This window comes from Lissotriton helveticus, chromosome 1_1, assembly GCF_964261635.1.
Source record: "Lissotriton helveticus chromosome 1_1, aLisHel1.1, whole genome shotgun sequence".
Classification (NCBI taxonomy): domain Eukaryota; kingdom Metazoa; phylum Chordata; class Amphibia; order Caudata; family Salamandridae; genus Lissotriton; species Lissotriton helveticus.
In genome coordinates this window covers 962,893,639-962,909,960 of record NC_136057.1, presented here as the reverse complement: position 1 = coordinate 962,909,960, position 16,322 = coordinate 962,893,639, and the positions used below count along the sequence as shown (strand labels likewise).

Below are 16,322 nucleotides of genomic sequence, written 5' to 3'. Positions count from 1 at the left end.
CAACAAGATACCAGACATATACAGCAACTTTGATCCACAATAAACAGACTTCGGCCACCTCCTGACACCTGCTGATGCCACCCACCTCTACCTGCTCACCAATTAGAAACCACTCACCACGCTGAGCACCATAACCATCATGACCTTGATTCACTGACAGATGTCTACCCCCACCACATCTTCAACCTGGGGCAGAAAGAAATCAGCAGTGCTCTCACCAACATCCTCAACTCATCCATCACCACGGCCACGGTCCCCAAAGCAGGTAAACATGCTAAGGTTAACCCCCTCCTGAAGAAGTCCTCCACTGACCCGAGTGAACTCAAGAATTACCGCTCCATCTCACTGCTCCCCTTCCCTGCCATGGCCCTTGAGAAAGCCATCATTTGCCAGTTCACCAAACACCTAGAAGAGAACTGCCTACTTGACACCTCCCAATCCGGCTTCTGCTCCAACCACAGCACCGAGACCGCCTTGATCGCCGCAACCGACGACATCAGATCCCACCTCGACTGAGCTGAGACAGCAGCCCTGGTCCTCCTTGACCTCTCAGTGGCCTTAACACATCGACATCCGGGGAAACGCCTTCAAGTGGGTCACCTCCTTCCTCACAGGACGCACACAGAGAATCTGCCTAATGCCCTACATCTCCGAGCCCAAGAGCACCATCTGTGGCATCCCCACGGCTCCTCCCACAGCCCCACTCTCTTCAATGCCTATATGACTCCCTTGTCTGACATCGCCCGCACCCACGGACTCAACATCTCATACGCCGACCATACGCAACTCATCCTCTCTCTCACAGAAGACTCTGCCACCACAAGATCCAACTTCGAGAACGCCATGCCCAACGTCGCCAATTGGATGCCTGAAGCTGAACATGGACAAAACAGAAGTGTTAATCTTTAGAAGGAACACCTCCCAATGGGAAAACATGGACCCTAGCCAACCCCAACTGACCACGCCAGCAACCTCAGAAACATCCAGGACAGCAAACTCTCTATGAAGTGCCAGGTCAACGCAGTTTCCTCCTCCTGCTTCAGCACACTCAGCATGCTTCGGAAGATCTTCAGATGAATCCATGTCAACACCAGGAAAACAATATCTCAAGCCCTTGTCATCAGCCGACTTGACTACAGAAATGCACTCTGCCCCTTAACAACCACCAAACTCCTCAAATGACTCCAGACCATACAAAACAAAACAGCCAGACCAATCCTCAACCTCCTCAAATGGACCAGCATCATCCCCCACCTAAGAAACCTTCACTGGCTCTCCGTCTGGAAGAGATGCCAGTTCAAGCTGCACATCATCACTCCTACAAAGACCCCACAACACCAGACCTTCCTACATCAACCACCGCTTGACCTTCCACCAACCCGCTCTGCCTCCCTCACCCTTGCACATGTCCCCCGCGTCCGTTGAAGCTGCATCAGAGATTGTTCTTTCACCTACCTTACGCCACGTCTTGGAATGACCTCCCACCCCACGTTTGTACCTTACTTTCACTCACCGACTTCAGGAAGGGACTCAAGACCTGGCTCTCCAACTAAGGCCCACGGGACCTCAGCACCGGGATACCCCCCGGAGTGACACGCTGCGCTATAGAAATACTGCCTAATTGATTTATTGATTAAACAATCACAAACTGCCTTAGTGCTAAGTTGCTATGGTAATGATGTTTATTTTTCTTGTGCTCTGATTTGCTAAAGTAATGATACTTTTGCTCACACAGCAATTAATCTGCGGAAATTTTGATTAAATATGCAAGAATAATGTGTAAAAGCCTTTTATTTGTGAGGTGAGCCAGAAGATTTTGCAGGAGACAACAACGCTGCTTGGGATGCTGTCTGTTTTTCTATTCCCTTTGCTGCCTATTTGAAGTTAGAACATTTTCTGATTTTTACTTACTCTGTATAACTCTGAAATTAAGTATCTTCATGGCATTGACACTTGTTGAACCTAACATCCTTGGCATGGTTTTCCCCCAACTTTTTGACTTCCATCCTCCTGTTTGTGCTGACTTCCGTTTTCTGGCTTTAGGATTATGCTCATATCTCTACTATTAACCAGTACTAAAGTGCTTGTGCTCTCTCCTTTAAACGTGGTGAAATTGGCTTACACTCAATTGGCGCATTTAATTTACTTGTAAGACCCTAGTAAAGTGGTACTACAGGTACCCACTTCCTGTAAATGAAATGCTACTTGTGGGCCAGTAGAACATATTGTGCCACCCACTTAAGTAGCCTTTTAAACATGTCTCAGGCCTACCATTGCAGTCTATGTGTGAAGTTTTAAACTGCCATTCGGACCTGGCAAAATAAAACTTTTCTTAAGCCTAAACCTTGCTTTTTAATTAATTTAAGTCACCCCTACGGTAGGCCCTCAATAGCCCATAGGGCAGAGTGCAGTCTATTTAAAAAGGTGGACATGTACTCTTACCTTTTACATGTTCTGGTAGTGAAAAACATTTAAATTTGTATTTCCCTACTGCAAGACCTACCTCTCCCATTGGATAACATTGAGCTACCCTATTACATTTATTAAGTGATAACTATCAATTGCGAGTAAGTAGGATTGTAGAGTTCGTTGTCTAACGAATTGAAAATTAAAGCCCTCTTTAGTAGTAAAGTCAGATGTTAAGTCACAAGTCTGAAAAAGTCACTTTAAGAAGTTGAGATTTTTCTTGTCCTAACCATTTTGTGCCTGCAGACTGTATTCTGGCTCACATGACTAGTTTTAGCTGCCAATTGGTCTTTGTCTATTGCTCGGAGACGGTGAGACAAAGGGTAAGAGCTGCTGGAAGGATAGGCTTTCTCTGACTTGATGGGGGGAGGAGCTCTGCCTGAGCTCATTCACAAAGGGTTTAACACTAGTCTATTCTGACCCCAGACAAGCTGGGGCAGGAACAGGGAGGCAGGAAATTCCAAGCAATTCTGGGGGTGGAAACCTTCAGAAACTGCTCCTACTTCAAAGTGGACATAATATATAAATAATGGATCCTCAGACCCAACTCTTCAGGACACCTCTGGACCTGTGAAAGACTCAGAAGGACTGCTGTGCTGCTCTGCAAGAATGACTGCTACTCTGTTGCCTTGCTGCCTGAGCGAGGACATGCGGAATAGACCTGCATCTTGAACCCAGGACCACCAGAGTGACTCCAAGGGATAGTTGGCTAGCATCCTTATCAGAGCACCAAGTACAGAATAGGTTCCAACCGTGTTGAACCTAGCACCAGGATTGTCTGATGTGAGTCCTACTGCGCAAGTGGTGCCACCTCAGTCCTGGACTCTTGGGAGTGGACATGGATGTGCACTGCCAGTCACAGCTGTCGTCCTTTGGGCAAAACCAACACAACACAACACATCTCTGCTTTGAAATCTTCACAGTTTGGCTATTCCTTGACACCAGGCCTCACATTGCAGCCCACAGTCTCTTTGGAACCGCTGCTGTGTGATTCAGGCCTTCGCATCGCAAGCCCCTAGTCGAGGGCAACATCAACAACGACACATAGCAGCCTCTTCAGAACCAATGGTGCGCGACACATCTTTGAAGCAGGACTTTGCATAGCGAAGCCCCTCATCAATGACATGCTCGTCAACGATGCAGGACTCCTTCACAGCCCGGCCGCTTTCTTGGAATTTCTGCTGTGCGATGCATCCTCAAAGCGGGATCTCACAATAGTCTGAAAACCAGGATTTAAGTTACTTTCTTCAGTGGGCTTAACTTGGTCCCTGTATCCGGCCGGTGCTCTATAGCAATCAGCCTGAACTTGTGACCTCATCCTGGTCCAGTGCAACTACATAACCACAGTTGCTACTATGTGCTTCTAGGCACTATTGTTAGTTAGAACTTTGAAATTGCATGACTCCAGCTGTACTTATTGGATTTTTTTCATTTTGGTCTCAAATAAGTTATTACATTTTACTCTATTTTTTAATTGTTGTGGGATTTTTCTTGTGTTGATTTTGTACTTTATTACTTCTTAAAATGCTGCATAAATACTTAACACATTACCTCGAAGTTAAGCCGGACTTCTTTTCTGCCAAGCTACCAGAGGGTTGAGCACAAGTTAATTTAGGGTTTGCTTGTGTCTCACCCTGATAAAGATTGTGGTTGCTGCTTGTGCACAGTTCCACCCCTCCCACCAGTAACTCAAATTTCGACAACTAGGCATTGCTTATTTTTTGAATGTGTAATAAAACCCTGAACTTTTCATTATTCTAGAACTCAGTTAGTGACTAGGCTAATTTAACCCTATATTAGTAATGTACTTTATTTTAATTTTATTTTTGATGTCTTAGCAGGTGCCTCAACACAAGGACACATTGCCTCAAGAAATTGAGGTTAGAACCATTTTTGATCCAGCAAATTGTGGGAGACTGAGGTAAATTATTGGGTGATTGCATTTTGGGGTACCCTTTTGCACTCACAAATTTTTGGTAGCAGAGGGTGGTTGCACATTAAAGAGCACCTCTTTTTGCTACCGGGGTTCCATCGTTTTGCCAGTCTGTAGAGATATTGGATTCTCCAGTGTGTATTATTTTGAGTATTATGCAGATATTTGAATTGCAGTGCTGTACTGGAGCGATTTGGAGTGAAAGTATGAATAGGCCAGAATGGTTTTGATAGAGTGATTCTATGGTGTGTACAATGTGTTGCTGAGTTTTTACATGTGGGTTGATGTATGTGAGGTCATTTGTTATGCAATGCTGATTCTCGGCTTAAAGGTGGCTTGATCCCTATTGTTTTGATGTATGACTTCTATTTATAATATTGAATGGATTATGTGTATTATTGGTTAGCTTGGTTATCAGATTTGTCGAGACGCAATATCTCAAGATATTGTGGTTTACCGGTCTGCATAAGGTATTTTGTAGTGCGAGGCGCTGCATTTAATCAGATAGGGTTTTCTAAATTAATGAGCTTATTTTCCAGGGTTGTGTCGTTAACTGTTAGGTGTGGGAGTAATTGAATTAGCCAGGGTAGATTGCTGCTAGATGGCAGTCTGCCTAGTGCGAACTGTGATTTAGACAGTGCCAAAGAGGTGCTGTTCTAGTTTCTATGGTTTGTGAGATTTATCTTGCTCTAACTTGTTGATTTTCTTTCTATTTAGGTTGAGTAGACAAGGTTTATTTCATTTTATTTGATGTAAGAACATTGAGAAAGGGTTTGTGATTATTTTTCTTCATAAACAAAGAGGATCCAGTGTGATTGGTTAGTTAGCCAAGGAGCCACGCTATGATTGGTGAGACATCTCCACAAAGTCATGCTGGAAATGGTTGGTGACAAATCTGCACTGTGATAGGTTGACATTTGACAGAGCCGTGCTGGGGTTGCTTATTGTTTGATGGTTTTTTCTTTGCGATTTTTAGGTTGGTTTTAGCAAAAATAATGGGTACTGTATTAAAAAAAAAAGACTGAAGGTTCTGCTGTGCCTTTCACTAAGACTCAGGAATTACCTGCCGAGGGAATGTATGCATATGAAATAATTACAGACATGGGGTTTTATATGTTTACCTTGACTTCTGAATGGCATGTATATACCACGTCTCACAAGGACATGCAATTTACTTTAGAAAGTAAATTTACCATTAGAAAGCTAGATTTAAATAGACTGTTGTCATACAATGTTGAAGACATGTGATACTTGATTATGGAAGCAGCTAGGTGTTCAAATGAAGCACATGATCAGCTAAAATAATTAGTTTATGAGCTGAAGAGGTATCCACAAAATGAAAACATGTGAGTAGAAATAACAAAATGGATTTGACCCATGATGAAATAAAAGAATTGGGTTTAATTACTTTAAGAGCTGACATCAAATATTTTATTTTAAAAAAAACAAGAGAATAGAGTGATTTAAAGAAATACAAACAAAGATGGAAGAAAGGGACAGCAAGTAAAAAGAAAGGCATGGAGAGAGGAAATAATGTGAAAGGGTCAAGTATTTATTCAGATATAGGGGAGGTGATGGCGAGGGTTGTGCTAGGAGGGAACTTTGTGCATGTGCCCTAGTTGAGAGCTGATCTTAATGCTTAAATCACAAATATTCCAAAGTTGTAAAAGGAACCTGGGAAGTGGTATAAGGAAGTTCATAAGCGAACTACCATTTCTATAATATTGTGAACCGATTTGAATTTGTTATTTGAGATTGTGTTTCCTAGTGACCTGTGGTCTGAATGCTTGGCTGACTGAAGAACAAGCTAGGGTTCTGCTGAATAATGCTCCTTTTGATGAGCTAGCTAAATTATACAAGCAAATAACAGTATTTGAAAAAGAAGTCACCAAAGATGTTGAGTATTTCATAAAAGACAAAAGACTCAGTGCATGCTAACGATGAAAGGCATATGCAGATTTATAAGATGCACAGCGGAGTCAGATGGGGCAAGTAGTTTTAGCTCTGCTTTTGTCATAAGCTTGCGTCCTCACTGTAGTAATAACATACAGGAAAGTGAGTATTTTGAGGCTTGCTAAACACAGCAATTATTTGTTTGATGCAAAGCAGAAGAAAATCAAGGAGAGACTTATGGTTGCCCCAACTAAGCGATTTGAGAGGAGTGCACATAATCCTTTAAGGTGATAGGATTGGGGTGTGTTCAAACTGGAGATGCTGGAATTAATGGGATGTCTCCAATGCAAGGTGTGAAAATGATTAATGGAGCAAAACAGATGCAAGGTCATAGAATAGGGATGGTGAATGATTCTGGAATCAAACAACTGTTGATGAGTTGACAAAGAACACTTCTTGTCATTTTTGTGGTAAAATCAGGCACTGGAAACAGGAAAATCCCCAGAATCCAGATCAAATTCAGAATAAATATATTCCTTGTGTACAGAGAGACATGCACTTAATGGCCCCAGCCTAACCAGCTTCTATGCAGATTATGCATGATCAGAAATCATTTCACATGAATATGGCTACAGCCCCAGTGTTACAGTAAAACATTAGAATCAAATTGCCAAACAATCCAGGGTACCAACAAAATCAATTGATTCTGAGAAATGATTTTCCTCAGATTTCTCCAGAAAATAACTCACAATGATGGTTTCTGAGGTGGGAGGAGGATTGCCTACTTGGAGCTGTCCTGGAGGTAGACCACAGGGCCAATACATTTCTGATGAAGCCAATTGTCACCCAGTTTCATTTTTGATTGATAGGAGAGCTTCCCATTTACATTTCACTCTATTGCAGTCTCAAACCTATCCCTCTCTGGAAGAGAAGTTCATATTGTAGGGATTAGTAATAAACAAATTGGTTATCAGGTGACATCAGATGTCCTAGTTAAAAGAGGACCAATGTAAAATAATCATCAGCTAATTTTTTGTGACTCGAGTCATGTGAATTTGTTGGGCAGAGACTTCTGCAAAATGAGCAGTGTGATTTACAGTATACTGGAAGGTGCTGCAATTGAAACTCAAGATGAAGACTCGGAAGAAATGATTTAAGAGTTGTTCCCAGTCTAGACTAAAGATGATTTATCTCTGGATTTATGACAGGTTGTCAAAGAGGAGGTCTGGTAAAGAGATTGGACTGATAAAAAAGCCTAATGCTATTTTCTCCAGAACTAAACGGTACAGACTGTCAAGACATGTAGAGGAAGTAATGTAACCAGTCATTGAAAAATTGAATGAAAATGGAATTCTACAGGAAGTGCTTGGTAGCCCTTGAACAAATGGAGGATAGTGCAAAATTTAAGAAATATAAAATAGTCATCCTTTGTTGTCCAGAAATATCGAACACAGCAGTAATTCTGTTCCAGATTCCGTCAAGTGCAGAAAGGTATACAGCTATTTACTCATGCCAAGTGTTCTTCTCCATAACTCTCCACAAAGAGAGTCAGTTCCCCTTTGCCTTTCGCATTGGGGGTACACTTCCACAAGGGTACACTGAAAATCCTTCAATATTTAGTCAAACCATGAAGAAAGATTTAGAAATGTTGAGGCTGCCCTGTAACTGAGTCTTGGTGCAATATATCGATGACCTACTATTTGCATCTAAGACAAAAGAAAACTAGTAACTTGAAACAATTGCCTTGCTGAATCATTCGGCTGCCAGTGGTTATGTTATTTGTTATGTTATAAAGGAATTTATATCGCGCACTAATACTCTGGAGTGTCCTGCCGGTCATAAGGATTCCCCAACAAAAATGCAGTACTGTAAAAAGGGAGTGCTTTATGATGGTCATCACATAGAAAAAGGCAGAACAAAAGTTTTCAAATACTGTGTTTCTTCAATTTTGGAATTGTGAAAATTAATCACCATCAAACCCTTTTATGACCACAGCTGACCAAAATCATGGACCACTCCAAAAGCATACTGGGTGGGTTGATTAAAAAACGTTCTTTTAATACGCAGAAGGCGTCGGAACATTCTTTGTCAAATGGTACAGTGTCCTTTATACCACTATCACTTCGTCCCTTGAAGTGATTCATGTGTAAAGCAATGAGATTAGCGTATACTCCTTCAGCTGCATTTGTTTCAATTACATTGACATTGTTTTTGACTATTGGAAAAGGTCTGGCTGATATGGTGAAATCTGTTTCTCACAAGGTGAGTTTGGCAAAAAAAGCAACAAGAGAAATTCAGTGTCACAGCCTGTCCCATGGCGACTGTATGGTTGTCAGAAAGCACATGAGTAAGAATTGTTTATCGGAGTGCTGAAAGGGCCCTTATCAAATCATACTGGTAAAAAAGACTTCTGGAAGGTGTGCCGAAATCCCATAGTGAATCCATGCAACTCACAAAAAAAGTTTGAAGGTAGTGGATGAAGAAGTGGTGAACACAACCACTGATTCACAGAGTCAAACTCAAGTTTGCATTGTGGATCCAGATATGCTGAACATTTTGAAACTTGTGAAGGTGTTGGTGAAACTACTGGTGAAACTACTGGTGAAGATAACAAAATTATGAAAAAGTCATGGTCCATGAAATTAAGTGACGATCAAGACCCAGGTGAATGTACCAGTAGTACTGTCCAGTTTCAAAATAAGTATCAAAGTGAAAAACTGTTGCAATTTCAAAGGCACGAGTGTCAGCAAGAAGAAGTAGTCTCTGATCTAAGCAACAAGAGATTGCAGTTGAAAATCTGAGTTACAGGAACCCACGGAGGAAGAAAGTAGTTCTTAGTAAATTGTGCTGTTGAAGCTGACCAGAGTTCAAATCCATCAGTGGGTGAAAAAGATTCAGTAGTGGTTACCAGAGAAGAAATGGATGAAGAAGCAGTAGTTGAAATGAACCTGCAAAAGAAAACACTGGCTGCAAGAGACTGAATAAATCAATGAAAATCCTGAAGTAATAGAATTAGACACAGTGAGAGTGAGTTACCAGATGCTGGAAGATCAACAAGAAAGGTAACTCCAAATAAGAAGTGCCTCACCTAAATAGGTATCTGTAGCAAGTAAAGTAGTGTAGTGTAGTAGAAGAAATAGAAATCTGTCTCATAAATCGTTGCCAATGCACCTTTGAAAGTGAACCTGAAAGTAAATCGTTGGAGGAAGAACTACACTGAAAATCTTGAAAAGACTGCTAAAGACAAAGCTAAACTGAAAAACACAGAACCAAACCTAAAAGAGGAAAGAATACTTTGAGAGCATGAACTGAATTAACTTGGAAAAAAAAGATTTTTGAAACTTTTATTTTACTTACTGCTTTCAAGGAAAATGTATTCTTGTTATAAAAAAAATGTAGTTAGCTCTAAAATGTTTGGTGTTTCACAATGCATTTTGTTTTGGTCTAGATGGAATATGGAATACAGTACGTTCAAATGGTTGGTCAAGGTAGTCATTTATTTTAAACAAAGACATTTTTTAAAAACAGAACTTAGAATGAGTGTCCTAAAATAAGACGCCCAAAAAGTGGCGATGCATGCAAGCTTACAACGAGAAATATAATATTGCTCATGAAATGAACGGAAGCCTACGGTTGTGAGAGGGTGTAACTACGGACGAGCTGAGTGCTGGAAACATATGCAGAAAGGCTAACATCACAGGGCTTACCTCCTACGTGTGGCTCGGTCCCTCAAACAATGAGCGAGATCTACGTTCTCACACTAGATGTAGGAAAGAACCATGGCGTGCGTGCACCGCAAGGTGCAGCCGCTCGATGGTTCCTGGGGGCTCGCCTCGCCACAGTCCAATGGCAGGAGGTGGGGCGTGTTTACAAGTTCAGACAGGGGACATGTGTACCATGACATGTATACTGAATCAGCATGTCTTCTAACTTTAGAATACCTGGAGCCCTTTGAGAGCCCAATAAGGATTGCACGTTGAACATCCCTCCTTACCCAAGTAGGTGCTATTCACATTACCTACTTGACATGTTCACCACTCCCTACTTTATTTTGATACTGAACCAACATTAATTATTCTTAGATGTTCATCTGTCCTGATGAAGACCCCGACGTGAGGACATTACTCACCCTCCAATTCACTGGGGTCGAAACGTAGGCCGTCCTATCTGAACACCTACATGCTCATAGAACAAAACTGATTATTTGTGATATTACTTATGAGCAATGTGTAAATAGGGACTTATTGACCTTTAACAGGCTGGAAAGGACAATCTGTATATATTGTGTATTGTATTTGTGCCACACACGTTTACCATGTCCCTCACCCACCAATTCACTACCACTTCCCCAATTATTCCTCCTTCCCTACACTTCAAGAGCACTGCGAAAAGATTTAATGCTACATTTTCTAGGAAAGTTAACAAATTGTGGCCCATTAATGCTTTGATTAACAATCGCATTTAATGCCGGTAGTATATTGGTGAATTAAATTTCCCAAAAATGTTTTTGATTCTGAACTGCCATGGTGAATTGTTAGTTTTTCTGTTCTGATTTTTAAAAATGTCTTTGTTTAAAATATATGACTACCTCGACCAACCATTTGAACGTACTGCATTGATGACCCAGGCAGGGTGGTTTTTACTTGGGCATAACCCCATAAAAACTCAACACTGAATATGGAATATAGCAGATGCTGTAAAAGTATTAGTCAGATTACCCTAAAAATGATCTAAAAAGTCTTAGTTGGTTTAATGTTGTTACCCTTGCATCTTCAGAACCGATGCATCACCGACGGCATGGCATGTCTCCGACTCTGGTTCTCTCATCTCTTGTCGACGGCAGCTTGGCGCGGACGCCGGCCTCTGCATTGAAGCGTTGCAGCTCCTCAGAACCCACACATCGCCAGCTGTGTGCTGCAGCCTTGACACCGGAGCTTCGCATCACAAGCCCTGTCTACAGTATCCTCTACGACAACGAAAAAAGACCTCGCACCGCAGCCTTGCTGCATCTCAGAACCGACAAATCGATCTAGCTGCGCAACACTTCTTCGCCTTGGATCTACTCAATACTCCGCTACCAGAATTTAAGGTACTTTGTTCAGCGGGCCTAACCTGGTCCATGTAGCATGCCTGCACTCCATCTTGGTCAGACGAACTTGTGATTTTGTCTCGGTCCTGCATGACCAGATATACCTGGTTGGCGCTTTGTGCTTTTTAATGCTTTTTTAACCTAAAACATTGAAATTTAATATCTTTGGTTTCCCTCATTTGATTTTTGTCATTGTGGTCTTGTTTTATTTATTATAATCCACTCTATTTTTCCAAACCTGGTGTGGGATCTCTTTATGTGGTGTTGTCACTGTTTTACTGTTTGAAGTGTTGCACATATACTTTATACATTGCCTTCAAGTTCAGCCTGACTGCTCTGTGCCAAGCTACCCGATGGTGAGCATAGGTTAATTTGGGCTTTGCTTGGGCCTTACACCCTAGGATGGTGGTTGCTGCTTGACCAGGGCTCACACCCCAGTCAACCAATAACCCAATTTCTAACAGCCCTCAACCCACATTGCTAAATATAACACTAAACCATAGGTAGACTTATATTTGTTAGAAGGGAACCACGAAAATCCATCTGTAATCTTCCCCTGTGGGCAGAGTTTTTGGGAGAGTAGTTCGAGAAGGAGTCAGCATACCCTTATGACTTGCTAAGGAGCGGAGACTGCTGAATTTTGGCACTTCCTGTACTTTCAGAGTTGCTGATGCTCCGATGTGAGTTGTACTTATAAGCTGCGCTAGGAAAACCATGTTTATTTTGGGCCTTAAAAAGATGTTTGAAAGAGTAGTGTCATAGCTTCTTTCTTTGTCTTGAAATCGCAGAAAATGCAGTTTACTAAGATTTATGATGGAATATGCTTTAAAATCCTCATCGCCTTGGCTTATGTAATATTATATATGCCCCTAAGTGCATAAAAAACACAGTTCCCAAACCCTAACCTGGGGCGTTAGTAATATTTATTTCATAGCAATGCACATTATTTGTATTACATGGGCTGCCTATGTTGAAGTAAGGATTCCACATGGCTGGCATTACTTATTAGAGAGTTACAGAGGAACATTCATGAGGTATCAATGTGTCAGAGCTGACAGAATTTTAAAACAATCGAATCATTTCTAGACAGATTAAAGTTTAAGCTTAAAAATGACAATAACGTGTAATATGGCGAATACTCCCTGTAGTCAAGGAAACATGTTTGTTAACTCTTTCATCAGCCAAGTGTCTAGAGGGCCTAGAAGCGAACCTGATGGATGCAAGCGTAGCAAGGTAGATACAGAAAACTGTTAGAACTTGACCTTGACTGCGCGCATTTCCGGCTGATACTGTTTTCATACTTTCGACCTGAAATGTGGACTATTTAAAAGCGAGTAAATAAATGTCCTTTTGGTACAACATTATGGCCTTAAAAAGGTCGCGTACAGAAAAATGAGAACCCTTCAAAATCAGGAGACATGGATGATATCATCTTGAATAATACAATGTATGAAAAAAAGTCAAAACTGGTGAAATTAGGTTAAAGGCATATTCTGTTTGACCATCATGTGTGTTTAGCTGGACAGCACGGTTTCTCTGCTGAACTTTAAATCACCCTCTAACAAAGAACTCGTGGTTTATTGCTGTAATATATCATCACATTCCTATAATTACACGGTTGACATTGCTTTTGGTAAAATGACATTTCTGTACTCACTGTACTTTGTTTTAGTTTGAACTGAGCAATTCTCAGAGCATGTTTCAGTGATCTGCACTGGGCTGAACAGATTGGAGCAGCATTCCAGCTTTGCACAAACTCTTCTGCAGAAATCACCAACTTGATCGGAGGTTTTTACAATCTTGACCGTTGCTCTGTACGTCTTCCCTTTGTATCTAGAAAACAATATATTTTGTCATGCAGTGTTTCAATAGATACCCAGGAATGTCCTGCCTTTCAGCACAATAATAAAATATGTTACCAGAGGGAACATCTGTAATAAGAAACAGTGTCGCTATGTGAAATCAAACGACGACGAAAATCACTGTTTAACCAAGCCAAAGGCCCTGATCTATAATACGTAGAAAAGTTGCTTCATTACAAACTGAATGGAGTATCCTTACCACCCTATTGTAGGTCCACCCAACTCATTTCGGGGCATATTAGCAATAGGCGGAGAAAAATATCGCAAAGCGCGCTTAGCGCTTTTTTTTTATCGCCGTCTATCGCTGGAATGTTTTGCACAGTTAGAGAGTTATTAACAACCCGTATCGCAGAGGCGATAAAAATTCCAGCAATAGAGGGGATATGGCTGTTTTCCATGGAACAGCGCTGGTTTTCCAGCGATTTTCCATGGAAAACGGTGATATCCTTGATGATAGGGTCTGTGGTCTTAGCCACACAATCCACCCCCCAAGTAAGGTATGCCTTAGTCTGGAATTTAACAGCGTTAAGGCCCAGTTAGCGCGAAAAAAATCAGCTCTAAACCAGACAAGGTTTCATTGTAAATACAGCGAAGCACTGTTACTGATATTTTATGATGTAGTTGTGAGGGGCACGCCTACCTTGCATCTCATTAGCGATGCGAGGTGAGGCAACAGGGAACCGGGTGTTAAGGCAAGGAAATACGCGCTAGCATGTCCTTGCTAATAGTACGATGCCATTATCGCCGCTTTTCGGATGAAAAAAGCAGCTAAAGCGGCCATAATGGGCTTAATAATATGCCCCTTAGAGTCGGGCTGACTCTCAGTATGTCAGTGGTGGAGACTACTCCCTCTCCACTGTTGACATATTGTTCCGACGGCCTGACAGAGTGAGGGCCATCCGAGGTTCTGACATTTGTCCACCCGCCTTATTTGCAGCGGATGAATAAAGGGAAAGTTTTTACTTTCACAAACCGCCATTCAAAAAGTGGTGGCAAGTGAATGTAAAAACATTGCAATGACCCGTTTACCATGGGAGAAAACTCCTGTGGCAAAGGGGGATTCACTGCTTTTTTTTCTTCAAAAAGAAAATTGAAAGTGTGCCGAAAGGCTCAGTCATGTTGATATAGTCATTTGGCACACTTACGACGACGGTTCCTGCCAATGTAAGAGATGCCCACTGGGGCATAGGACATCTCTAAATTTGGAGTGCAGTTAAATAGTCCATCACCCTGACAGAGTAACCGCACTCTAAAGTACAGACCCTTAGTTTGGTCTTGTGAGCTCCCCATGAGTATTTACTTCTCTACAGCACAATATTTTTACCCTCATGCTGAAGTGGCGACATTTAAGGTATGGAGTTACTGAGACTGGATTTGATGATCAGGGCTAGTTTCTCCCTCATTAAATCTAGCAATGAGATAAAGTCCCAAAATGGGAAATAACCTGATGGCCCATATTTACTAGGTCCTTTCCCACAGGTTTCCCTAATTCTGGGGTCATTTTCGCTGACATTTTATCACCTGCTTTACCCAAGGGTAAAAGTGACTACAGGGCCAGAGTGGGTCACTTTGTGGGGTGAGGAGGATGGAGAGGGGGGGGGGCTGGATCTAGGACTGCAGGGGCAGCATTGCATGCACAGTAAGAGTCACACTCACTTCGAAATATCCTTTTAATAAGCATTTGCTCTGCACCTGATCTCCTAATGAACCAGAAGATGTTGAAGACATTGTTACATAAATACATTAAAATGCCTGTCCCCCAAAAAGATCAATGCAAGCAACTCTACATCCTCTCCAATTTTGTGGTAGAGACCTGTAGTTCGTATGGCCCTATAGGCAGGCTCTCGTTCTTTTCCATGTTTATGTAATTTTGTGCTTCAAGACCCACTTCTGCAACATTTAGGAACCCAAATTAATACCAGATTAAGCAAGGCTGCCTCTCCAGCTGGTACGGAGGGAGGTTTCTTATGGTTATTTCTTTTATATTTCTGTTCACCTGCTTTTTTGTCATCTTATAAAGAGTTCCGCTCATTTCATCGTTAGAGCTATATGTTCATGGCCTTCTTAAGATTGTTACATTAACATTGACGATCTATATGTTTTTTATCTTACTTATGGCAGTAGTGAGCAATGCTTACTTGGCTTTGAGTGTTTCCTCTTGGAAATTCCACTGTGAATCTTCCACGAACTGCAGCTCTCGTAGCACTCTCCCTGGTTTGTAGGCTGCATTAATCATCATGCCAAGGACCTGGTTAAGACAACAAGGAGAAGGGCAAAGTTAATCATGGTCCATAAGAGGGGTTTAAACCACACTCAGCAAAAGTGTCAAAACTCTCAGGATCATATTTGACCTTTTTGTCCTCTAATTCTTTTTTTTTTTAGCAAGGGCGCGAATGTCATTTGCAAGTTTCTGCATTGGGTTTAGCCGCCTGTCTGCGTCAGGGGCAGTATTCTTCATGTGCCCACTCCAGCATGCATGCAACATTCCCCTACTGTATTCATTGGAATGAATAAGCCAACATGCAATTGTGTCTTGTGGTGGTCATTTGTTGGCCGATGCTGCTCCCCCACTCCACGAAGATAGGAGCTTCCCTGGGGGAGCGGTGTTTATATTCCCCCCCCTGAGATTCTCCCGCATCGCTAGCGGGTTCCCCCATTGGGGGGTTTGTACCCCGCCCGGGCCCCATTGGCCGGAAGGCCGACGCTGTCCTTGCGGCCGCCGGGGTGGAGGCACAGGTGTTTTTCCTGCTTCTTGTGCGCTTCTGCGCGCCAAAACCCAGTTTGTTCCGGGGCTCGGCATCGGTTATGGTGCCGGCCCTCGAGGCCCCCTTCAGGTACGGCCTCTGCAAAAAACATTACAAGGAGACTGAGACCCTCTGCCAGTGACTTAATATCAATCTTGGTTCAAGGAATACTGCTCTTTGTGTTCAAGGGTGACCACCTAAGCATGGGGAATATTGTCCTTTGCTATGATAGAGCACTGAAAAAAAACAACGCAAAATGCAGCTTTGGTGATTTCCTCTCTGATTAAAATCTTTTTTTGCCTCTTGCTAGTAGTAGGAAGTAACATACATGGAAC

General features: G+C 42.1%; 1 protein-coding gene across 5 annotated transcripts in view; it reads right to left on the bottom strand.

Annotated features, from left to right (window-relative positions):
• SFMBT2 (Scm like with four mbt domains 2) overlaps positions 1–16,322 on the bottom strand; it is a 1,092,424-nt gene that overhangs the window by 105,318 nt on the left and 970,784 nt on the right. For all 5 annotated transcript variants that reach the window (XM_078677113.1, XM_078677108.1, XM_078677111.1 and 2 more), the window contains 2 exons: positions 15,382–15,491; positions 13,039–13,214 (listed from right to left, as the gene is read on the bottom strand). In XM_078677113.1, the coding sequence (XP_078533239.1) occupies positions 13,039–13,214; positions 15,382–15,491 (286 nt within the window). The remainder of the gene's footprint in view (positions 1–13,038; positions 13,215–15,381; positions 15,492–16,322) is intronic.